This window comes from Sebastes fasciatus, chromosome 8 (genome assembly GCF_043250625.1).
Source record: "Sebastes fasciatus isolate fSebFas1 chromosome 8, fSebFas1.pri, whole genome shotgun sequence".
In the NCBI taxonomy this organism is placed as follows: Eukaryota; Metazoa; Chordata; class Actinopteri; order Perciformes; family Sebastidae; genus Sebastes; species Sebastes fasciatus.
In genome coordinates, this window is record NC_133802.1 from 383,100 (window position 1) to 409,497 (window position 26,398).

Here is a 26,398-nt window from a genome sequence, read left to right on the forward strand (position 1 = left end):
AACTTCAACTGATTGATTTTGTTTTAGCATCTTTGAGAAGCTTTGTCGCTGTGAGACTGACTGTGGGAGATCTAACGTCATCTCTGTATTAGCAGAATAAACGGCGTGTTGGAGCCAAAAGTGAAGGTGTGTGTATATCATTAATAACACTACTACTACACATTCTTTAATGTCTTCACAGCAAACCATTGCATCAAGTGGCTTCTTGCTTTTTTAAAAGGGCAGTAACATTATGCTATAAAATTAGAAATGGAAATGTTCAATGAACGCTAAATTATTTAATTAATAATAACAATGTAATGTTATTCTTTCACCTAAAAAATCAATAGTAGCAAAGTATTGTTTGTGTGGTCATTTTCAATAGACAGTATTTTAATATTGCTTTGATTGTCATTGAGCCAAATTCAGCTGACACTTTACACTTCATTTATTGGAGTCATTAAACCATTCATTATAATTATTGTGATAACTTCTGAATAACTGAAATTTGGATCACGGGGACCCTTAAAGGGGAACGACCCCCATCTTCAAAATTCATACATGTTATTCCTATGGTCTAAGACAGTACCAATTATTAGTAATCAAACATACAACTATCTCCCAGAGTGCTAAAACTCAAATTTGTGATGATGTGACAATGTGTCAAGCTAACACTATTAAATTCTCATCAGGTTAATGTCATAGGCCCTGTTCACACCTGGTATTAACATGCGTCCTCAGTGATTGGATCACAAGTGGACAGCTTTAAGTACGTCTGTTCACACCTGGTGATGTGATCTCACTTCCCCGCCCCATATGCAAATAATCACGTAGTAAACACACGGCTAATACAGCAGCCGTTGTGACGTAATATTACATGAATGTCAGTAGTAATATCCTACATATTCGTAAATTCTGGTACATTGTATTAACATCAAAATAAATGGTTATTGTACCGGTGGTCCCCGGGGACCTCCGTGCCGCCGGCACTGCTGCTTTTGCCAGACAACAGCCTGTCGGGGTACAGCGCTCCAGAGAGCCGGGATGACAGACAACAGCCTGTAGGGGTACAGCGCTCCAGAGAGGCGGGATGACAGAGAACAGGTGGGCGGGTGTCAGCTCCGCGCAAAGCAGCTGAACAAAAACAGCGACACATCTCCGACAGTATGATGACAATGCACTTCGCAATGCTGTCCACTTGTGATCTTGTTTCCAGTTTGAAAGCTGGGAGCAGCAGACCACGGAGGAAAGCGGTCGTCCAATCAGGTGGGGAGAGCCTTGTGTCTTGTGACAGCCCACCAAGCGTCCAATGCTGGGAAGCGGTGCGTCTCCTCGCGATAAAAAAAGCCCCTGTGGACACGTACCATGTCCGGGGAGGGTGGTCTGGTGCCAACGGGCCTGGCCAGCCATTCGGAACCTTTAACCATGAGTGCGGTGTGGTAGCCTCGCCCTGGCCGCCAGCGGTGCGCCTTGGGATACCCAACTCTCCTTCCTCCTTTGGAGGGAGAACGGGGGTTTGACAGCTGATTGGCAAATAATGAGTTTGTGTCAGAAGGGGGCGGAATGACTGTGAATTGGATTGGATAGAAATTTAGGATAACAAAGTGACTTTTTCTTATCAAATTTGTTTACATATTCTTTGAACCTTTAGCTCGCGACTCAGAAACAGGTCGCTAGCTACTGATCGCTTGTGAGCGACGTGTTGGACACCCCCACTCTAAAGCATCCCCTGCTTTATGGTCTATGTGACTCTAAATAGGACCATCATTTACTAAATGAACATCATGCTGTATTGAAGAAGACTTGAAACTAGTGATTGAGACCATAAACTCATGTTTACAATGTTTACTGAGGAAATAAATCAAGAGAGAAGTAGGATCATTTTCTCACAGACTTCTATACAATCAGACTTATTTTTGCAACCAGAGGAGTCGCCCCCTGCTGGCGATTAGAAAGAATGTAAGTTTAAGGCACTTCTGCATTGGCTTTTCAGACCTGGCGGTTGCTCCAGACTTTGTTCTTGATGACATCACAAGGTTGAGACTTACTTCTCTGGTTTCTGGCTTTGAGAGAGAGTAGCTTACGCTCACAAATATTGATTGAACTTTCCTAGGCCATGGAAATAACAAATGGAATTCTTAATTAGGGTGGTGTTCCCCTTTAAGACTGAGTAAAAGAGACAACGTTAAAGCCATGACAAATGAAAGGAAAGAACAGACACTAAGACGGACATTCTTATTAAACAGCATCGTTACAGCTAATATCCTTCCCACTGAGATCTATTGTGGCTGGCAACCCTGTCGCAACTCTGACACTTGCATCAGCAGCACGATGAATAATTAAATTAACACGCTGAAGAAGACTAAAGGACCAGATTCAATGACTGTGTGCATGTATATGTGTGTGTGTTAACTGCAATTGATCACAGCATTACCTGATGAATTCCCAGTAATGTATTGATTTGTTTTTTCTCATGCAAAGGGTTGGAAGAGGGCTATTTGCCCACTGGCTTCTGAAAGCCTGACCCTTGAAAATCAGTCCCTAAAGAAATTAAATGTCACATCCTCTATATAGCACAGTTAGAGGTGAAATTGGATTTTTCATCTGTGTTGTTTGTCTGGTAGAAAATGCATTGATGGAGTGATGTAGGGGTGAAAGGATAAAGGAGGGGAAATAAATTCTAAGGCTATCTAAATGAAATTGAAATCTGACTGCGATGAAAAGTCTGAGCATGAGGGGGCAACAGGGTGAACAGTACAGGGGAACAGCTGTTACAGTTTACAACAGAAAATAATTTGTCCAACACTAGAGGAAAAAGGGAGGGTGGGAGATATACCCCCTTCACATCGAGGACTCAACCAAGGGTGAACCACCGCTGACCGACTCGGCTTCGCAACCCAGGTCAAAAGGTGGGTCGAACCAGGGCCGGACCAGAATCAGTTTCAATGACAACGGCACGCATCTACCGGGACAGGACAAATCTATTTGGTTGCAAATGGGGGTGCACAGTCATGACGCAACTGTCACAGGTCGCCGTAGCTCAAACAAGTTTTTTTTTAGATACATTGGAGGACGATTTGAACAACACGGATATGTGATAAGATTTTGAAGTGCGGGAGCTCCTGGCTGTCCGTGGTGGGGAAGAAATTAAGCGGCAGATGACCGAGGACGCCGTAACGTTACATATTATATTTACGCTATATCATTCCCAAAACAGGCATCATTCTGTGACATTTTACATTTTTACAAACATTGACCATAACCTGTAATCAATAATCATATTCAGGGGCGCGGGGGGGCTGGAGCCAATCCCAGCGGACATTGGGCGAAGGCGGGGTACACCCTTGACAGATCGCCAGACTATCGGACACATAGAGACAGACAACCAGTCACACTCACATTCACACCTATGGGACATTTAAAGTCAACAATGAACCTAACCTGCATGTCTTTGGACTGTGGGAGGAAACCTGAGCACCCGGAGAAAACCCACGCTGACACGGGGAGAACACGCTAACTCCACACAGAAGGACCCCAAGTCGGGTTTGAACCTGCGACCCTCTTGCTGTGAGGCGTGCAGCCCCCACTACCATCCCTCTCTCTGTAATCCTACAGACGTGTAAACCCATTTCCAACACCTGAGCTAATTGGTAAGCATTGCTCCCGGGTTGTGACCCAGGTCATATCTGAATTGTCATGTCCAGTTATTGTCATAACCCGTGTTGAAAAGCTTGGTTTGAACTGACTAAAGGATTAAACATGGGTCAGATAACCCTGGTCCGACCCCGGTTATAGGCGTGAAAGAGGTGTTAGAGAGAAAGAAACAAAGGCAGGAAGGGAGGAAAGGATGCAGAGAGGGCCGAGGCACAGCCAGAGTTGACAGGCGCTCAACACACATACAAGGACTGATGTTGGGTTAGAGGCAAAATCACTCTTCGAGACCGAGGGGGGCCAGCATCGCCACGAGCACCGCGTTCGATCAGCTGTTGGTGATTTGTAAAAGGAACCCAGAGACTCTGCTCCTCATTTCACATCATGGAGCCGGTGGCAGAGGCTGTACGTTATTGTGTGTTTGTGCATGCCAGAGTGATAAACAGACAGAGACGGTGAGAGCATCTGTCTTGGAGAGGCAGAGTGAATTCTAATGTGGCTGCCAGTAACATATCATAAATCCTCCAGATTGCTCTGCTCCTCAACACCCCTCCTCCATTTACTACCCACCCCCTCCCCAATGCCTGTCGCCAAAACGGCGGTGGGGGGCATAAAACACAGATTAAACACACACAAGATAGCTTGAGATAGCGTGACAAAAGAAACTATAGAGATTACAACACCGTTCTACATGAGCACAGATATTGGGATATACTGCAATATAGATAGCCAATAATAGCATCCTTCCTTCTCAACATTGTTCCTGCCTCACAAGCATTTCTTAGCAGCCCCACTATGCGCTGCCTTTGATACCAGCACCCATCAGCGTTTGCTGCAGAGCGCAGACACGACTCCGTTGGCATCTTATTTGTCCCTAAACTGCACTGTCTTGGCAGGTACTGGTCCGTTTGCCTCCGCTCATCAATCCCAGAAATCTCTAAACTATCTCGCCATCACTCTTTAAAAAAAATAGATGTGGGCTTCTCTTTCTCTGTGTGCACATTTAAGTCAAACAGGCTTTGAGGAAAGACATTTTCTTGTATACAGAAAATCTGGCTTCTCTTGTTCCTATGTAGCCAAATCCCCAATTCACTTCTATGTCTACTCTCTTATCAAAATCCATTTATTTTCACCCACCGGGCACAAAGCCCTCCCTAAAGCCTCCAGAGCTAACACAGAATCCAGAGAAGCCTTTTAACTTTACCCACAACCATTTCTCTCCACTGCAGCTTTCTCCTTTTAGCATTTCTGTCAGTCTTTGATAACCATTCTGATTGATTTCAACTGGGCAGTGCATCTGAGGGCAACTTGTGCATATCCCATTTTTTCTGCCCAACTCCCCTCCATCACAATTGGCTTCCCCCACACCGCTCTCTCTGTTTTTCTCTCTCTCGGCAGCATGCCGCTCCTCTTTCGAACAGCAAAGCTGGTGCCTGGCGCAAACTGCTTCAGTCAGCACAAATCCCCCCAGAGATAGACGGGGGAGAAAAAAAAGTGAGTGAGAGTGAGGAAGACGGAGCGGGAGAGAGAAGGAGGGAGCTGGAAAGAGGACGATGGAGGAATGGCCCCCGTGCACAGGCCAAACATGCTCGCACATTTCTAAATATACAAATGATTCCAGGTGGCACTGCCTCTGATTTCTTCTAGTGTGAATACACACTGAGCATACAGATGAGAGTAGACAATTCCTGCTGACATCAAAGAAAGTATGCTAATGGCATCAATCTAAAGCAGCCTGCAGATTGGACAAAGATCTGAGCCCTTTCTCTACAGAGACTCAACGTATATGTTAACCACTCAATAATGCAGTTAGAATAGATGCACTGTGTTTGCGACGAATGCTGTAACACAGCAACAGGCTCATTCATCCCTCCCCACACACATACAGAAAATAAGATACGCAGTGATTAGAGCAAAAGCAGATCTCTAAAGGAAACCCAGAGAGATAGAAGCGACTGAACGAATGAGAGTGCGAGAGAGCAGCAAAATCTGCTTTCGCTTTTTAATGAAAATGTGGGGAAAATGTGCTGAGGGCTTTAATTTCCTCCTAATTCTGTTTTCTTCCGTCGCTGATTACTTGCGTATTACGCAACTGGCCTGCCCTTTGAGGAAAGATTCAACTATTTATTAATGGTGCGGGTATTTACAGAGCTGCTGGAACGATGTGATGTTAAAGTAAAGGGAGCAAGAAAAGATCTGTTTTGTGCCAACGCTTATCTGAAACCACCTGCGATTGTGATTCTCGTCAGCCTCCTCATTAAAATTCCCGACCGAACTAGCAGGGCGATTTCATTACTGCGGCTCCAACTTTACCCCTCCATCTCCTTGATCTCCCCTTCCCCCATCCTCCCCTCCGCTATCACACGGATCACTCACTCTGAGCTTTCCTCAACCCCCTGCACTTTCCGCCATCAGCCGGCTTAAATATTCAACTCCCCCTTATGTTATCCCAGCCACGAGGCGGGCCGTGTTACAGAGCTGAAGACTGCTGCAGTAGCAGAATCAACACACACACCCCTTCTCCTCAACCTCCCCCTTCATGTTTCCGCTCCTTGTCTCTGTTGTTTCTTCGGGGCTCTGATTAGGATGCAAGTCGGCGTTGTTTTGCAGCCAGCCGGTAACGCCGTGTCCTTGATATTAGCACAGGTGTGGATTCGAGTCACATGACTTGGACTCGAGTCAGATTTGAGTCACAAATTTGATAACTTTAGGGTGCTTTCACATCAGGGACACGGGCCCGGATCCGAGTACACTTGACCCCAAAGTCCAGTTTGTTTGATTAGTGTGAATGCTCCGTACCGTACTCGGGCACGGTTCCTAGATCCATACTCGAGTCACTAGAACAGCTGATCTCAACATAAACAAATACACATGGATGATAAGTGAAGTGAAGTGTGCTCAGGTACGGAATAACTTTTACTAATGTGAAAGCTGAGCGGTGGGGGAGTGTGGAGGAGGGGCAATTATACTTGGGCACGGCACAAATCAATCGTACCCAATATGAAAATGCCCTTAGATTTGACTTGACAAAAGACTTGCAACTCGACTTGGACTTTAACACCAGTGACTCGTGACTTCACTTGGACTCGAGTCTTTTAACTTGAAAATACTTCTCCCAAGCCCATGTTATTTAAAAAGTGTGCCACAGATCAATTCATGATTTCCCTTCATTTCTTGAATCAACTAACGGTAACGATATTCATACCCAGCAAATCGACACTTAATCCCTCAGATCCACTTTGTTTGAACCAATCCAGCAGCATTCAATCAAGTTGGAGGAGAGAACCATGAAGAACTAAGTTACGTTACTGAGCGCTAGTTGGAAAAAATTATACCAAAGATGATTTTGTTTGTGTACAAAAACAACACGGTGGTCAACAAAAAACAAATTGCAGTATGCAAAACGTGCAGGTCAAAAATTAGATTACTTTTGGTGAAGAGAGCATTATGACTTGTTTATGACTCCAAACTCAAAGTCTTGACTTGGGACTTGAGTGTAAAGACAAGCTTGACGGTGCTTTTTCTGGAATAAATCTGAGTCAACTTGGCATTCAGAGAAAACTTACCGGTCGAATGTTGTACGCCAAGAGGACAAACATCTTGTCTGCAGACACTTGGAATTTAGTAGTGCTCAGGTCCTGTGGGAAAATTAGACAACATATCATCAGAAACTTCCATTCGTTGATATAAGGTGTTACACTATTTGGCTAAAACATATAGGCTATCAGTGAGCTGATCCCATAAAGGTCCACTAGGACTCTCAGGTCATCAGAGGGCTCCTGGTTCTGCTCAGAGTTCCTGGCTTCCAGCCCATGGAGCGGTGTCTTTTAGGGGGTCACACATCAGCAATAGGTTTGACAATATTAGCGCCATGTTTTCCATTGTCGTCCGTCCCAAAACTGAACTGCACTTGCCTACCAAACATCGCATTAAAATGATGATTTTTGTCCTGGTATCCATAGCGGGTTTTGGCTTTACACCTTCAGCACTAATAGCAGAGTCGAGAGCTATTTTCCTTCTTCCATTCATGTGAATGAGCACCATACCGAGGCTGGACGGAGGTTAAAGGAAAACTAGTGTGCCTGCTCTATGGGCCCCATGGAAGCGGAAGATCGCCGGAAGATGTGAGTAATTTTATACTCTATAACGGGTCCCCGCCCCGACGCTGTATCCAGTTCTCCTCATACATCGGTACCTTCATGAGGCAAATGGTTTGTGACAATGAGAAGCCAAACCAAACATTGATTAACTGTATTGCCATCACCAATATCTATGTGGAGCTTGTAAAGTAAATCATAAATGTGCCCAAAATGCATATTAAACGGGTAGATTCCTATAAAATGAATGTTTAAAGCCGCAAAGCATTCTCAAAGAGATACATTCACAAATATTGTAGGTTACATTATAGATGAATCTGTAGGGATACATTTATATGGTAAATGAAAATTTAGCATCAATGAATAAATAGAAACCTCCATAAGAAATAGAAATATGATCTACTCGTTCCTCTCCTGCGCATCCGTCTCATGAAATAGATGTGTTCTTCAGGTCTAAAAAGTCTTGCCTAAAAAAAGTTTGAATTACTTCCTGTGAATTCTAATGTCAAAGTTTGACACTATAAGTAGCTAAAACTGTCTCAGCCATTCATTTATTTAAGGAAACATCTTGGTATTCATACAGGAATATATATTTTTTCTGGAATTAGCAACAGCAGCAGAGATATCAAACCATATCACAACACCGAGGAGAGACTCGTTCTCAACCTGACAACACAACCCTGCTTAAAGCTCCTCGGCGCTGACCCATATAAGGCTGTCAGTGTCGCGCAGAGGCGGTGTTCAAAATGATGCCCTTGCTTGGAAAATTCTCTTTGAAGCCACATGTGGAGGGCTCACAGAGCAGCCAGACTTCTTGGGCTAAATGAGCTGATACTGTCACTCTGCCATATCTTTTTTTGTCTCATCTGTTGGATGTGATACAGTGGGACTCTACAGCTTCTCTCCCTCAATCTGGAAGCTCTATTGGCCGGTCAATTTGTCCAGCTGTCCGTGGATGTGAGCCAATCAATACTGAAATATGTCCCCTGTCCTCAAAAGCTGTGTTGCTGCAACTCACCAGGGAGCTGTTGTCCACCAGAGTCGAGGTGAGGTTGCTGTTGAGGCTGAAGGACAGGATGTGTCCTTCTCTGGTGCGCAGAGCCACTTCGTTTTCTGACAAGGTTAAGACAGTTCAGGGAAGAGGATCCTGTGTTATTAGAGTGATCCACAGAGGCAGAGACAGCTGCTAGGGCTGCAGTTTCAGGTGAGATCATTAAAGTGGTGTTAAACTGACATGAGCACTTTGTCAGTCGGGAGTAATTTGCGAGTCTGAACAGGGGTCCTTACCGTTCAACCATGCCACACAGGGGTCATGAACTTTGAACTCTTCACTCTCCAGATCCTCCATAGTGAGATGGGAGCGGAGTAACAAGTGAGATTCATCTTCAGAGGCAAAGAGACAAGAGTTAAAGTATGTCATGTTTGCAGTAAAGCAAAGTCTGAGCATGTTGGAGCCTGGCCTATATTTCTTCTTTGGATTCATTTATTTGCAACATTTGTAAAATGCTGGTCCACAGTATGCCTTCCTTTAAAGCAAAAGTTTGGCATTTTGGGAAATGCCTTCAATCGCTTTCTGGCAGAGAATACAACTCTCATATTTGTACATTAAATATTAGGCTACTGCCAGTTAGCTTAGCTTAGCATAAAGACTGGAAGCAGAGGGAAACAGCTAGCCTGGCTCGCCTAGCAGCACCTCTAAAGCGCACTAATTAACATGTTATATGTCGTTTGTTTAATCACTGTATAAAACAAATCAAATGTGGAATTGTTGTTTTTACACCATGGTTTTCACACAGATGATGATGTGATGATTTGAGAGCTTTAGTACGGAAGCCCTAAACGGACATGATTCAAAAGATTTTTTGAATACTGTTATCTCCAGAATCACGAGTTAATTATGTCGTTAACTCGAAAAAACAAGCTTTGTTATTCAGTGGATTCCTTAGGTTTTCTAGTTTAATATGATACCTGTATCTTCACTCCAGCTTTAAAACTGAGCCGCTACAACCTAAAAATCGCAAGTTGCGTTAATGCGTTAAAGAAATCTCCCTTCAAGGTACATTTTGCACGCAAAAATTGCAATTAATTTGCGATTAATCACGATTAACTATGGACAATCATGCGATAAATCGCGATTAAATATTTGAATTGATTGACAGCCTTAATATGTACCCTTGTTAACACCTTATTTTGAAAACCGGACGTAGTCGCATGTGTATCCTTTCGCCAACTTCACCAAACCCATTACTGTCAGCCATGGATGTATAAATCTGTACATCCATGCTGTCAGCTCGATCTGGGCTCTTTGAATGCATTTACCGTCAGCTGATTTGACCCATTATTAATTATATAGTAATGAAAGAAAACAACCTTTTCTTTTCTTGTAATAATGACTTAATTATCTTGTTATCGAGATAGCAAAGCTCCTTTTCTCGAGTTAACAACATAAGTTACTCGTGATCTAGAGATAATGGCACTTAAAAAATAAGCTTGATTCATGTCCGTTTAGGGTTTCCGTACTTTAGAGGTGTTGCTTGAAGGATTTTGTTACTTTTGGACGGAGCCAGGATAGCTGTTTCCCCCGTTTTCAAGTCTTTGTGCTAAGCTAAGCTAACCGGCTGCTGGCTATAGCTTCATATATAACCTACAGACATAAGAGTGGTATCGATCTAACTCGCATTTCCCAAAATATCAAACTCTTCCTTTCATTCCCCATTTTAAGACTCCTCTGTGCTTTGCTGCTTTTACTCTTCCAAACAGCTCTTCTTACCGGGCGTGAGGAGGATGACAGAGAGAATGACCAGAGACATAACAGCCAGGATCACCACCATGGCAATTCCTATGCCCTTCCAGTTCCGCGGGGGACCATCTGAACTCCCCAGGTCCTGATATGAAAAGAACACACACAAACACAGTGATGAATGCCAGCACAGCCGAGTGGGAGGACATTAGTGCTGCTTCATTTCCACGCTCTCGCAGACATTTCTCCCCGACAGGCACATCAGTACACTGAGCCTAAGGGGAGACTGAGACCAGTCTCACAGAGGCCTCGCTGAATTACTCATTTTCCGTATGAGAACTGAATAAAATTGTTGCATATGAGAGATTAGACTTTGATTGCGGCAGCAATTTTGGCCACACCATAATTTTTCTTTATCTCCGCCTCATTTCACCTGTTACATGACTGATGGGCCATGTGGTTTTGCTAAAAAAGAGGGGGGTTGGTGGAAGTTATAATGAAACGTGTGTTGCCTGAGTGCTTTTTATAGAAAAAAGCTGCTCCCTATTTCATCTGCTTTGCTGGATCAGGATTTATTCAACAGCACTGGATGAAGTTGTTAACGAGGCAATAAAACTGAGGAGAAGTAGATGGGACTGTATAAATTATAGCCTACACAAAGCTTCAGTTACCAAGAGAGCAAAAAGTTTATTCAAGTCCGTGTATAGCCTCCATATGCAATCAGTGGGAACTGATGGAATGAGCCGGCATCAGTATCAGTTACAATTAAACACGATTGCATGTCGTTCCCAAGCTGAGCTCAGCTCCCTCATAATGAGAAGCTGGCACTGCTGGAGCTACATGACTACTGGAGTGTGTGAGAGGTCAATCACAGAGCAGCTATAAAATTCAGCCTTTATATGGCTTCCCACCCCTTAACCCTCACAGCTTCGCCTGGCCCAATCACCTTCCTCCGGGCCTTAGCGAGGCGGGCAGCGGAAGGAGGGCACCTTGGCTCGCTGGTCAACAGATTGCTGCTCCTCCGCGCTCCCTGGGTGACACCAGCTGTCCCTGACTCTCTTCTATTAGCCACACCTGGCACTTCCTCTCCACAAACATACACTAATTTACCAGTGGGCTACCTCCACTTCTGAGAAGACAAGCCAATGTGGAAGTGTCATTTCTTTATACTAGCCAGCAGGGGGCGACTCCTCTGGCTGCAAAAAGAAGTCCGATATATGCATAGAAGTCTATGAGAAAATGAAAATGAGCCTACTTCTCACTTGATTTATTACCTCAGTAAACATTGTAAACATGAGTTTATGGTCTCAATCGCTAGTTTCAAGTCTTCTTCAATACAGCATGATGTTCATTTAGTAAATTATGGTCCCATTTAGAGTCATAGAGACCATAAAGCAGGGGATGCTTTAGGGCGTAGTTACGTTGTGATTGACAGGTCTCTACCACGGCGTTGTCTGGTCTGGGCGTTGTCCGTGTTTTCTTCTTACAACTTTAACACTTTCACAATGTGTGTTCAGTTCATAAAAGTTAAAGCGGCAGTAGGCAGAATATTTTTGACATCATTGGGCAAAAATTCCATAATAACCTTTCAGCATATTGTAATTCAAGTGTTCTGAGAGAAAACTAGACTTCCGCTCCTCCTCATGGCTCTGTTTTCAGACTTTAGAACATCTAGCCTGTGATGGGAGACTTTGACCAATCACAGGTCAATTCAGAGAGAGAGCGTTCCTATTGGCTGTTCATTCAACGGAGGCAGCTGTCAATCACTTGCAAACTCTGATGAACCAGTCACACTAGGCAGTGCTGATCAAATGGGAGGGGGCACATCTGTAGATTCTGCGTTTTTTCACATTAAACTCGGTGAAATCATATATGAGTTGGACCAGAGCACACTCTGTGATTGTTGGAAAGTGTAATGATGATGGTTAAGGTCAGGTTTACTTTGTTTCTGTCTAATTTGAATGAAGTGTTTTACGATGCTCCGCTACATACAGCTGAGGGGGGGGTCAATCGTACTCGGGCAGCTCGGCGGAGGTCTGCGCTCTCCGAGTGCCATTCTAGTTCATATTCTGTTACTGTAATGCCTATTTCTCATGTAAATTGTTTCAGAAACATCTTGTAGTGTACTGTTTAGCTGTAAAATGAAAAAGTGTACTCTGGCTGGTGGGCGGTGCTTGGTATTTCCTCAACTGATCTCAAAATGGCGGCCAGGTCACAAACCTCATTTTACAGCTAAACAGTACACTACAAGATGTTTCTGAAACATTTTAGCCGAGAAATAGGCATTACAGTAACAGAATATTGATTCATATTTGGTCAGTGCTGCCTAGTTTGACCGTTTGATCGGAGTTGGTGAGTGATTGACAGCTGCTCAGTAGTGATGTGTCGGTCGCGAACGAGCCGGCTCTTTTAAGTGAACGATGGGAGCCGGCTCTTTTGAGTGAACGATGGGAGCCGGTTCCCGTCCGAGAGGCGTTTTTTTCTTTTTTCTTTAATTAATTCAAGGCAGAATGATAGGACGATCTACTCCACGCCACGGGCACTCCATGCACTCACTGTGACTGAATGTTGTGTTAATGATGTCCGTGCGACCAATCAGGTGATGACAGACAAGGATCATACCATGAAGCAGGGAGGGGCGGGGGTCTACAGGTACAGAGCAGGAGGGAGAGGAGGAGAGGAGTGCGGTGCGCTAATAGCAGACAAGATGAGAGACAGTCGGAAATTAAGCAGCATGTAAAATGATGGTATTCTGGAAATGATAAGGTTTAGTATAATTATATTGAATAATTTAAGTGATATGTGCAAACATACTAATCATAGGTCAAAACTGAGCTAAATTTGTCTGAATTATAAAAGGTCTAAAAGAGTCTATGAAATGTTGCAGATGTCGTTAGGAGCACCGGAGGACACAGGAGTACTTTTTTCAGATTACCTGTCTCATGCACTACTGTCAGGATATAGTGGCGGTTTTATAAAAATCCATCCATCCATCCATCTTCAACCGCTTATCCGGGATCGGGTCGCGGGGGCAACAGCTCCAGCAGGGGACCCCAAACTTCCCTTTCCCGGGCCACATTAACCAGCTCTGACTGGGGGATCCCGAGGCGTTCCCAGGCCAGAGTAGAGATATAATCTCTCCATCTAGTCCTGGGTCTTCCCCGTGGTCTCCTCCCAGCTGGTCGTGCCTGGAACACCTCCCAAGGGAGGCGCCCAGGAGGCATCCGTGCTAGATGCCCGAACCACCTCAACTGGCTCCTTTCGACGCAAAGGAGCAAGGACTCTACTCCGAGTCCCTCACGGATGACTGAGCTTCTTACCCTATCTCTAAGGGAGACGCCAGCCACCCTCCTGAGGAAACCCATTTCGGCCGCTTGCACCCGCGACCTCGTTCTTTCGGTCATGACCCAACCCTCATGACCATAGGTGAGAGTAGGAACGAAGATTGAACGGTAGATCGAGAGCTTTGCCTTCCGGCTCAGCTCTCTTTTCGTCACAACGGTGCGGTAAAGCGAATGCAATACCGCCCCTGCTGCTCCGATTCTCCGACCAATCTCACGTTCCATCGTCCCCTCACTCGCGAACAAGACCCCGAGATACTTAAACTCCTTCACTTGGGGTAAGGACTCATTCCCTACCCGGAGTAGGCAAACCACCGGTTTCCTGCTGAGAACCATGGCCTCAGATTTAGAGGTGCTGATTCTCATCCCGACTGCGTCACACTCGGCTGCGAACCGATCCAGTGAGTGCTGGAGGTCGCAGACCGATGATGCCAACAGGACCACATCATCTGCAAAAAGCAGCGATGAGATCCTCAGCACACCGATCTGCAAACCCTCCTCCACCCGACTACGCCTCGATATCCTGTCCATGAATATCACGAACAGGATTGGTGACAAAGCGCAGCCCTGGCGGAGGCCAACCCCCACCGGAAACGAGTCCGACTTATTGCCGAGGATCCGAACACAGCTCTCGCTTTGGGCGTACAGGGATTGGATGGCCCTGAGAAGTGCCCCCCTCACCCCATACTCCCGCAGCACCCCCCACAGTATCTCCCGGGGGACCCGGTCATATGCCTTCTCCAAGTCCACAAAACACATGTAGACTGGATGGGCATACTCCCAGGCCCCCTCCAGGATCCTTGCGAGAGTGAAAAGCTGGTCCGTTGTTCCACGGCCAGGACGGAATCCGCATTGTTCCTCTTCGATCTGAGGTTCGACTATCGGCCGAACCCTCCTTTCCAGCACCTTGGAGTAGACTTTACCAGGGAGGCTGAGCAGTGTGATACCCCTGTAATTGGCACACACTCTCTGGTCCCCCTTTTTGAAAAGGGGAACCACCACCCCGGTCTGCCACTCCTTAGGCACTGTCACCGACTTCCACGCGGTGTTGAAGAGACGTGTCATCCAAGACAGCCCCTCCCCACCCAGAGCCTTCAGCATTTCTGGGCGGATCTCATCAACCCCCGGGGCTTTGCCACTGTGGAGTTGTTTGACTACCTCAGTGACTTCCACCAGGGTAATTGATGATGGTCCCCCATCAGCTTCCAGCTCTGCCTCTACCATAGAGGGCGTATTGGTCGGATTCAGAAGTTCCTCAAAGTGCTCCTTCCACCACCCGATTACCTCCTCAGTTGAGGTCAACAGTGTCCCATCCTTACTGTACACAGCTTGGATGGTTCCCCGTTTCCCCCTCCTAAGGTGCCGGATGGTTTTCCAGAAGCACTTTGGTGCCGACCGAAAGTCCTTCTCCATGGCTGCTCCGAACTCCTCCCACACCCGCTGCTTTGCCTCCGTCACGGCAGTGGCTGCTGCTCTTCGGGCCCGTCGGTACCCTGCAACTGCCTCCGGAGACCTCCGAGATAACATATCCCGGAAGGCCTCCTTCTTCAGTCGGACGGCTTCCCTGACCACCGGTGTCCACCACGGTGTTCGAGGGTTGCCGCCCCTTGAGGCACCTAAGACCTTAAAACCACAGCTCACCGCCGCAGCTTCAGCAATGGAAGCTTTGAACATCGTCCACTCGGGTTCAATGCCCCCAACCTCCACAGGGATGCCAGAAAAGCTCCGCCGGAGGTGTGAGTTGAAGATCTCTCGGACAGGGGCCTCCTCCAGACGTTCCCAGTTCACCCTCACTACGCGTTTGGGCTTACCAGGTCTGTCCAGAGTCTTCCCCCACCCTCTGACCCAACTCACCACCAGATGGTGATCAGTTGACAGCTCCGCCCCTCTCTTCACCCGAGTGTCCAAAACATGCGGCCTCAGATCAGATGATACGATTACAAAATCGATCATCGACCTTCGGCCTAGGGTGCTCTGGTACCACGTACACTTATGAGCATCCTTATGTTCGAACATGGTGTTCGTTATGGACAATCCATGACTAGCACAGAAGTCCAACAACAAACGACCACTCGGGTTTAGATCAGGGAGGCCGTTCCTCCCAATCACGCCACTCCAGGTGTCTCCATCGTTGCCCACGTGCGCGTTGAAGTCTCCCAGGAGAACTATGGAGTCCCCTACTGGAGCCCCATACAGGACTCCATTCAGGGTCTCCAAGAAGGCCGAATACTCCGAACTGCTGTTTGGTGCATACGCACAAACAACAGTCAGAGTTTCCCCCCCCATAACCCGAAGGCGTAGGGAGGCGACCCTCTCGTCCACCGGGGTAAACTCCAACGTAGCGGCACTCAGCCGGGGATTTGTGAGTATCCCCACACCCGCCCGGCGCCTCACACCATGGGCAACTCCAGAGAAGAATAGAGTCCAACCCCTATCCAAGAGTACGGTTCCAGAACCGAGGCTGTGCGTAGAGGTAAGCCCTACCAGATCCAACTGGTAGCGCTCCACCTCCCGCACAAGCTCCGGCTCCTTCCCCCACAGAGAGGTGACGTTCCACGTCCCCAGAGCCAGCCTCTGCCGCCCGGGTCCAGTCCGTCGAGGTCCCTGGCCTTCACTGCCACCCGTGTGGCAGCGCACCCGACCCAAGCGGTTCTTCCCGCAGGTGGTGAGCCCACAGGATGGAGAGGAGGGGGGTGCCACGTTCCTTTTTCGGGGTATCCCCGGCCGGGCTCCGTGGCAAGCCCGGCCACCAGACGCTCGTTGACGGGCCCTCCGTCTGGGCCTGGCTCCAGACGTGGGCCCCGGGCTTCCTCCGGGCCGGGTAACTCCTCCTCTGCCTCGTGTCGTCATTGGGTTTTTTGTGAACCATTCTTAGTCCGGCCCCTCACCTAAGACCAATTTGCCATGGGAGACCCTACCAGGAGCACGAGGCTCCAGACAACACAGCCCTCAGGGTCATAGGGACACACAAACCTCTCCACCACGTTAAGGTGATGGTTCCCGGAGAGGAACTTTTTTAAATCATATTTGCTCGAATTCTACCTACTGCTGCTTTAATTTTAACATTTTGGTTGCCTAAAAATGTTTTATTCAGCATTTGGTTGTACTTAACTGCACTCTCATGTCACTTCCAAAAAAACAATATGGCGACGGCAAATATGCCGAACTTGAGGCTTCAAAACAGCAGTCCAAAAACCAATGTGTGACGTCACGGTGACTACATCAACTTCTTATATACAGTCTATGTTCTTTACCATCTTTTCCTGACCATCTGAATTAAAGCCGCTGGCACATACTGTATTAAAGTGCTGAAAACTGAGAATGCACTTGAGTCAAAATGTCTCAAAAACCCATTTCAGAAAAGTGAAACACGGGGAATTCTGCAGGAACTGAAGAGTAAAGGTTAGTGCAGTTGAACCACAACCAGAGAGGTTTCTCAATTTTCTTTATGCCTCTGTATGCCATTTAAAATAAAAAATCCTCCATACACATGGTTTATTTTTATATATATATCACTTTTAAGAATTTGTCTCAGAGGTTTTCACCTCTTATTGTAAGGAAGCAGGTTTGCTTTATACCCAAGATGAATGGACTAACAAGGTCGGCTCCATCTCGACTGGTTGCCAGCCCAGAACTCCTGCCAAGGTCTCATCTTTAATAGATCTCCTTGGCTGCAGTATCATAGTATGTTCAAATTAAAACCAATACCAGTTGCGCCTGCGGGGACAACTTTTAAGTAATGTTTGAACTCTCGGTGCCGGCCCGAGCTGCTGGGTGATTAATGTCCAAGGCTGTGTATCTATACTGGCCTTCCTAACACTCTGTTTTGTCTCTTTCTCCTGCCCTCTCGGCACACAATCTCTCAGTGAACCACCATTATCCTTCCATCAGATAAAGAAACCTACAGCAGTCTATGAAGGCTTTGGGAGGAGTATACTGTATCATACTGCATCCTCAGCACTTTCTGATGACGGAACTGTTATAAATATGAAAAATTGGGACTGAATCTCGCTTAAGGGGAGACATCCCAGGTGAATAAGGTAAAGACATTAACTAATAGATACCACCATGAAACTTCCCCAGTTGATTACTGACATTACGACAATTATTGTTTGTATTACAAGTTTTCTGAATATGTTGTTTAAATATGCAAATGACGCATTATCTTATAAAATATGTGCTATATTTGCATAAGTTTCCCGAACAAAAATCTGAATATTGCACATAGGGATGCACCGATCCGACTTTTTCAGTCCCGATACCGATAGCAATATCTGGGCTTTAAGTATCGGCCGACCAACTACCGATCCGATACCAGTGCTTGATCAGCTGTATGTTTCACTGTGTGGAAGTGACTGGGATCATTTTGTTATGTATAAGGCAACATCAGGCTGGACTTAAATATTGCTTTCTTAACTTTGTAAAACAAATGTAACAAATACATACTGGATATACATTTACTTACTTACTTACTTAGTCCTTGTTGCGCCAGGTGGCTAATAGGGCAAGGACTAAGGATCTCCACTCATCTCTGTTGTTTGCTTTCTTCTCAATGCTGTTCCAGCTGTATCCTCTCCTCTTCATTTCTCCTTCGATGGTTCGCCTCCACGTTGTTTTGGGTCTCCCTCTTTTGCGTTTTCCCTCTGGTGTCCAACGCAATGCCACTTTTGTCATGTCATCAGATGGTTTCCTTAATACATGTCCAAGCCATCTCCATCTTCTTCTTATCAATATTGTTTCCATGTCCAAGCACCCTGTCTGTCCTTCTGTGTAGTTCATGGTTTGTAATCTTCCTAGGCCAGAATATCCTCATGATCTTTCTGAAAGTATTGTGAAAACTGGAAAGCTTGCAGTATGTCTCTTTCAGTCATTCTCCAGCACTCAGCACCATATAGAAGGACAGATAGTACACAGCTGGTGGATAACTTTATCTTGGTGTTTCTAGTTATATGTGTCGACTTCCAGATGTTTCCAAGTCTTAGAAATGCTGTCCTTGCTTTTCCTAATCTGGCCATAATGTCTTGGTCAGCTCCACCATCTGATGTTACCCGGCTTCCGAGGTATGTGAAAGATGACGTACATGTCAGTGATTGTTCATTTAGCTCTATGACAGGTGGTTCTTTCATGTTGAGGGACGTGACTTCTGTTTTCTTGATGTTGATCTTAAATCCCAGCTGCTTGCATTCTTCTGTAGTCTAGATGTTTTGTCTTGCATGTGACTTGGTAGATGTGATAGGAGAGCGAGGTCGTCAGCATAGTCTAAGTCCTCTAAGTTGGAAAAGAGGGTCCATCTGATGCCAGTGTTTGAGTTGTTTAAGGTTGTTCACATTACCCAGTCCACAACTACAATGAACAACAGGGACCACATCACACACCCCTGTCTCACTCCTGATTTAACAAGGAAGCTGGTGTCATTTGTGCATCCTACCATGCATCTGAAGTCAGTGTAGAACACTTTCACAAGTGATACTATCTTTGCTGGTATTCCATAATGTCGGAGAATCTTCCAAAGACTGTCCCTGTGGAGGCTATCAAATGCTTTCTCAGAATCAATGAAGTTGATGATGAGTTGTCTCTGCCACTCTGTACATTGCTAGATGATATTCTTAATACAGAAATATGGTCATTGCAGCTTTTTCCTTTCCTAAATCCTGCCTGCTCTTTCCTTACTATGTTGTCCACTAGTGATGGGAATTCCAGCTCATTTAGTGAGCCAGATCATTTGGCTCAGCTCACCAAGAAGAGCCGGCTCTTTCAGCTCCCAAACAGCTCTTCGTTTGACCACTTCTGCCTTTTATAATTCAGCCAAATTTAGCTCAGTTTTGACCTATGAATAGTATGTGTGCACATATATCACTTAAATTATTCAATATAACTATACTAAGCCTTATAATTTCCAGAATACCATCATTTTACATGCTGCTTCGTTTCCGACTGTCTCTCATCTTGTCTGCTATTCGCGCACCGCTCTCCTCTCTCTTTCTCTCCTCCTCTCCCTCCTGCTCTGTACCTGTACCGCACACCCCCGCCCCTCCCTGCTTGATGGTATGATCCTTGTCTGGACCTGATTGGTCGCATGGACATCAATAACACAACTGTGTCAGTCCCGTGGCGCGGAGAAGATCGTCCTATCATTCTGCCTTGAATTAATAAAGACTCGTTCACGACAGACACATCCCTACTGTCCACTGCTGTTTTCATTCTGTTCATCAATATTTTGCAGAATATTTTGCTTGGGATGGAAAGTAATGTAATTCCCCTCCAGTTGTTACAATTGGTTAGGTCTCCTTTCTTGGGTAGCTTGATGATGGTTCCTTCTTGCCAAGTATTTGGGATGGTGTCATTTTGCCATATCTTCTCAAACAATGGATGTAGAATGTTAGCCGCGAGGGTTGGGTCGGTTTTAAATAGCTCTGCTGATATTTGGTCATTTCCTGGAGCTTTGTTGTTCTTTAAGCTTTTGATGGCTAATTCCATTTCAACTCTTGAGGGTGCCTCGGAGCTGATTTCTAGATCTTTGTCAGCTTCGGATATATCTGCTGTTGTTTCTGGCTCTGCTCTGTTGAGTACCTCTTTCAAGTGTTCCGTCCATCTGAGCTGCTGTTCCTTTTCTGATGTTAACATTATACCATCTTTGTCTCTTACTGGCATGCTCCCGTTGTTTTTCTTTCCACAGTTTCTTCGTTATTTGGTAGACCTGCCCCATCTTCTGTTCTGTAACTGCCTTCTCAGCCTCAACCTCTCTGTAAAAACCTTCAGAATATACTGTAGATTGGAATGAAACTGGAAAGTTTGGTGTATGTCAGTGCTATTGAAGCAGTGATTTATGGAGTATGAGAAGCATTTAAAGATATATATATTGTAAAATTTCATACATTTGGCAAGACACTACAGGTGAATAGGGTACCAAATGTTTGAACTAATAGATATCACCATGAAACTCCCCCAGTTGGTTACATACATTAAGACAATTATTTTTTATATTACATGTTTTCTGAAATGTTATTCAAATATGCAGATGAGGCATTATCTAATGTTAACTTTAGGGGAATATAGGAGAAATGTACAGACGCAAATCGACAAAGAGTAGTAAAATAAACACATAAATGTGTATTTTGGATGTTTTCTATCCACAAATCTGAAAGAAGTCATGTTATGGAAGCAAAATAGCCCAAAATCTCAAAATTGACCAGTGCATGAAAAGAGATGTTTTTGCCTTGGGTGTCCCCCCCTTGACATAACAAACATAACAAACATAACAAACTGGATATGTGGTGCATACAATTGCAATCCATGAAGCCTCATGGTTACATATCATAAAACACATCAAGAATGACATAGTGATTCCAGGATCTCAAAGTAGAAAAGGGCATTTTAAATTAAATTCCTCCACTTGACTGATTCCATCACACAGTGTTTTCATTTCCAAGTCCTCCGTCTAATTACTGTGAGCAATGTAAGCGCTGAAACATCCTCCTAATGGGACGCCCAGCTCCTCTCGTCTCTATCATTCCCCTGAGCTCAGACTTTAGACTGTACTTCCAATTAAGGTTGCATTGTCGTTGCGACAGACCGGGAGAATCCCACATTTGGGTGAATGAGGAGTTTTGTCACACTTTCAAATGAGGTGCAGATGCGCCAAGCAGAATCCCCAGAGAGTGGTCGCTGATCACAATTCATGAGGGACTCCAATGCAGCACAAACTGCAGGAACAGGTGGAGAGATGTTCCGATACCATTTTTTCCTTCCCAATACCGATTCCTAAACCTGAATAGGCAGTATCAGCCAATGCCGGGTACCGATCTGATACCAGCGTGATAAAAAAATAGATATATAGTTATTATTTGTATTTAACAGCTGTTTACTACTGAGCATTTATGGATGTGATATGATTACCATCTTTGTTGTATAGTCTGGCTTAGGTTAAACCCTTTGTAAAACATGAACAAATACATACAGAGAATGAATGCATTCTCAGTTTGTTATTCAGTTTGTCAGTTACAAAGAACAGAAATTAATTACATTAAAAAAAAATTTAATAATCCCGTCATATAAATTGATTTTTTGCTGGGTTAATAAATTCCGAATTTTGGGCAGTATCGTACGCATTTCCGATACTGCTATAGGTATCGGAACAACTCTAAAGAGGTGAACAGATGACGCTGGGCCGGGCTGGGTCAGTCAGCACCCTGATGGACAAGCATCGGGTTTTCTGAGCCAGATCAAAAATGACAAACAATGTAAAGTGGTCGGGCACATCTAAAACCGAAGTAGACTGATACTGGACGGGTAGAAGACAGCAATGAAAAATGTAGAAGAAGGTCTGCACACTGTAGCTCCCTTTAAGTGCAGTTTATTGGCACATCTTAGTTAGTTGACGTTTTGAGCAGATACTCTTCTTCAGACTTTAAATCTGCACAGAGACGCCATCTTAAAAAAGTAAACACTCGGAGTGTACGGACCTTCTTCTACATTTTCCAGATCAAAAATGAATTCCACACAGACCTTCCTAAGTGAGCCATCTATTTTATTCAGCCCGTGAGGTCCTACAGGAATCGGAGTGGAAGCCAAGATGAGGTGTCAGTCAAACACCAAAGCGTGCGAGAATGCAAATCAAGAGGTTATGTTTACGGATAACTCTCCTGTAGGAATCCCCTTGAGAGGATTTTTTTTTGGCAAACCATGCAGAACTGCATTAGAGAAGAGAGAGCTCTCCTGTTTGCCAGCGGAGCTAGGGGGATTTTCACTCAACCAAATGAGAGGATCGATAAGGCGTACAGCTGTACAAGGTCCAGAGGGAAACAATTAATAGTGAGAATACAGCCGTAAAGGAGACTTTTAGAAAGACGCCCTCTGTCCAGCACTATTTCTTGCAAAGTATGACACCTCCATGTGGAACACACAGACCTTTTCTATCATTTACACTTCAGCGCTTTGTAAACTGAACCCAAACAAAACCCAGATAACTGGCTTCTTTTTCTGCACACAAAATCAAAAAACTGTATTGATTGAGTTTGCACACTAAAGAAAAGCAAGCCACACTTAAACACAATTACTCAATCCGCACAGAGTACAACACAAGTAGGTTGTGCAGAAGCCAGGCGGTGCTGAGAATTCATAAATTAGGCTCTGGAGACCTCCTTAACTCCATCTTCTGTATCTTTGAGGCATGGAGAATCCGACAATAAATCATATGCAGAGGAATGAGGGAACCGGCGCGGGCCGTTTGAGGATTCTGGTTCTGGATTTGCATACGTCTAATGCCCCCCTTTAACATCCAATGATGTTTATTACGTACGTGACATTGGCAGATGCATCAGTGAAATAACCACCTCCATAAAAAGGGGTGAGATCTATTGGCAGACACATACAGGCCTTAATATAACCTACATGCTCCTTCTTTTAATGATATGCTGTAATTGCTCACAGGGGGAGGCTGTTAGCAAGTCACCCACGTATGTAGCACCTTGTCAATATCTCTCCCTGCCTCATTTCAAATGACGGTCGTTGTCAGAGCAGGCTGAATAAATGGTAACCAACATGCTGTAGTGATGAGATACTACAGCTCAATATTGATTCATATCTAGGCTGTTTCATCACATCCAGAGGAATTCCTGTGCTCCCACTCATTGCGCCACAGTTTCTCCCTTTGTGTTTATTTAAAAAAAGAAGAAAACAGCAGGTGGCAGACACCATATGGGACTAACTGGGCAGATTTTTTTTTTTTTACCCCTGAGTCTATTGCCAGACAATGCAGCAGCACAAGCCTTTATGAAATGAAAGACCTGCCGCTTTAGCCTCCAGTGCTGCAAGGCTGCCCCACTGTCTTATTCTTTTCATGCTCCCCCTCGCGCATAAGAAAACGACTGTACAAAAGGGTCCTGCATGGAGGGAGCTTTTCCCTCATCATGTCCGGCTACTCGCAGTGACCGACTTCCTGCCTTTGGGAAACAAGCAGCATCAGTGAAACATATGTGGGAGAGCTGCGGGTGATGTAGTGTTACAGTGAAATATGAGAAAGAGTGTGTCATTTTTCACAAGGCTTCAGGAATACTCTTATCATCACATAACAGGCTTATAATATGCTCACTATACACTGTGTCATATTGTCACATCATCAGTGTTTAGGATGAATGTTAAAACAATATCGCCTTTGAAAAGAAATCATTAAATCACTGTTATTTTCTTCCTTAATGCCAGGGATTAAGTGAACAAAAGCGGTTTTTCTCACAAGCCATTTATGTTGATGCTCTTTGCTCCTACTGTGTCTAATATTGTGACAAACAAACATGACACAACCCACATTATCCCATGAATCATTGCATCCTCTCACCAACATGACACAGGTTTGCCTCATTAATCACTTAAAGCACACTGATTGGACACAGTGGCATGAAATGTTGCGACATTTGCAAGGAAATGGATTGTCTATAAGCCCCCGCAGCCTTGTGTGGCCCTCTCAGTGAGGCAATAATGCTGCAGGATTATCAAACAGGCAATCCGCGCAGGTTTTATCACATCAACATGTGTGGAGAATAAACTAAAGGTTAGTGTGACACTTAATGTCAAACATCACTACTGTATGCTCATATGGCATACCAATTAGACATCATGGAACTGCTCCTATCTCTCAAACTCTTGCAGCTGTGTACTAATCAGCTCATGATTGAAACTCTTTACCAGGAAGGATGACAGTTTGATGAGATCTGTCTGTTAGGCGCACTTGGCGAGGTTTTAAATGATTGCACAGCACTGTAGTAGGGATGCACCATTACCAATACCGGAACGGATATCATGCGGATACTGACTCAAATAGCTGGATAGGATATCGGTCCCAATGGGGCCAATCTATTCGATTCAATTCTATGTTTATATACTATATACATTATATACTGGAATTTAAATTCCTGTTTAAGTTTTGACTAACTTCTTGCTGCATTAAAAAGATTTACACTTGAATCGTAATTCCTGTTAATTTTGAAGATTTTTACCAAGTTGCTGGTGTACGGATTTATTATTTTAATAATAAATAACAGTTCAGTAAATGTATATCTAGTATGTATTTGTTACATTTGTTTTACAAAGTTAAGAAAGCACTGTTTAAGTCCATCCTGATGTTACCTTAGACATAACTAAGGGTGTGACGAAATATCGTGCCACAAAATATGGCGATATAAAAACGTGACGATATGCCGAGAGGAAGACGAAAAACTGGATGACGATATCAGGGCATAATATGTACTACGTACATACGGGCTCCAGGGCTGAAGCTGAAGACTCTCCGGGTTCAACTCATGCACAGTAAAATCTGATCTGCCCTCGTCCAAATTGAACCAATCAATTGTAACGCACGGCTTCTGTGTCGCACAGCTTCTGTGTCGGAGCTCCACACACATCAACACACACACAGCGCAGTCAGTGAACAGCTGATCAGAGAGGCCGCGGTGGAGAGACGAGTTGACGCTGCACTCGTTGCTAGGTGCAATAAAACTTTGTTATTACACCTGTTCAACAAGCATAAACACGATGAAACGGTTAAACATGTAGGAAAACAACGTTTCAATCTGCTCTGTCCGCTGTCTCTCATGCACCGCTGCTGTTTACACAAGCACAGCACGTTAGCTCGGCGGCTAACAGCGCGTTGGCTCTGCCGCTAACAGCACGTTAGTTCGGCGGCTAACAGCGCGTTGGCTCTGCAGCTAACAGCACGTTAGTTCAGCGGCTAACAGCGCGTTGGCTCTGCAGCTAACAGCACGTTAGTTCAGCGGCTAACAGCGCGTTATAACATCGTATCGTATCGAGGTTGTGAACCCAATATCGTGTATCGTATCGTGAGCTGAGTGAATCTTCATACCCCTACACATAACAGAATGATCCCAGTCACGTCCACACAGTGAGGCATACAGCTGATTAAAGATAATAAAGACTGGTATCAGATCGGTACTCGGTATCGGCTGATACCTAAAGCCCAGGTATCGCTATCGGTATGGGGACTGAAAAAGTCGGATCGGTGCATCCCTACACTGTAGAGAAACAGAAGCACCAGAGTAAAAATGTTGGACAATGACTGCTGCAGCATGAAAAAGTTTGATTGGAATAAGGAAGCACTCAGTGGTGTAGATAGGTACCGAGGAGGAAGTGGGTAGGCTATACTCTCCTATATATTGCAATGGCTTTATAGGTGAGTATGATGTGGGCTAAACTAGCAGAAATAGAGGTGGGTATACCCTGTTTACCTGTGTATACCCTCCACTACACCGCCGGAAGCACTGCATATTAGTTATGTCCTGTAAATCCAATTGAAATCAAAGGGTGATGTTTAATCTGATGCAAGCATTTATCGCTAAGGACGCACCACTTTTTCAGTCCCAATAACAATAGGGATACCTGGGCTTTGGGTATCGGCCGATACCGAGTACTGATCTGATACCAGTGTTTAATTAATAAACTTTAGGCCTCACTGGGTTGAAGTGACTGGATCATTATTTTATGTCTAAGGCAACATCAGGCTTGAATTCTTTCCTAACTTTGTAAAACTAAATGTAACAAATAAATACATAGATATAAATTTACTGAATTGTTATATATAC

At 44.8% G+C, this 26,398-nt stretch overlaps 2 protein-coding genes across 4 annotated transcripts in view; one reads left to right on the forward strand and one right to left on the reverse strand.

Moving 5' to 3' along the window:
- The window catches only part of LOC141772120 (inactive dipeptidyl peptidase 10), a 46,144-nt gene that overhangs the window by 18,378 nt on the left and 1,368 nt on the right, over positions 1-26,398 (reverse strand). For 2 of the 3 annotated variants that reach the window (XM_074642783.1, XM_074642781.1), the window contains exons 2-5: positions 10,498-10,612; positions 9,015-9,110; positions 8,746-8,840; positions 7,197-7,268 (exon numbers count right to left, since the gene is read on the reverse strand). In XM_074642783.1, coding sequence (XP_074498884.1) covers positions 7,197-7,268; positions 8,746-8,840; positions 9,015-9,110; positions 10,498-10,612 — 378 coding nt within the window. The remainder of the gene's footprint in view (positions 1-7,196; positions 7,269-8,745; positions 8,841-9,014; positions 9,111-10,497; positions 10,613-26,398) is intronic. The other variant, XM_074642784.1, reaches the window with a different exon arrangement.
- Positions 14,844-26,398, forward strand: part of bin2a (bridging integrator 2a) — a 45,836-nt gene continuing 34,281 nt past the window's right edge. Inside the window, exon 1 of the mRNA XM_074642787.1 lies at positions 14,844-14,872. The gene's annotated coding sequence lies outside the window, so the exon portion shown is untranslated. The remainder of the gene's footprint in view (positions 14,873-26,398) is intronic.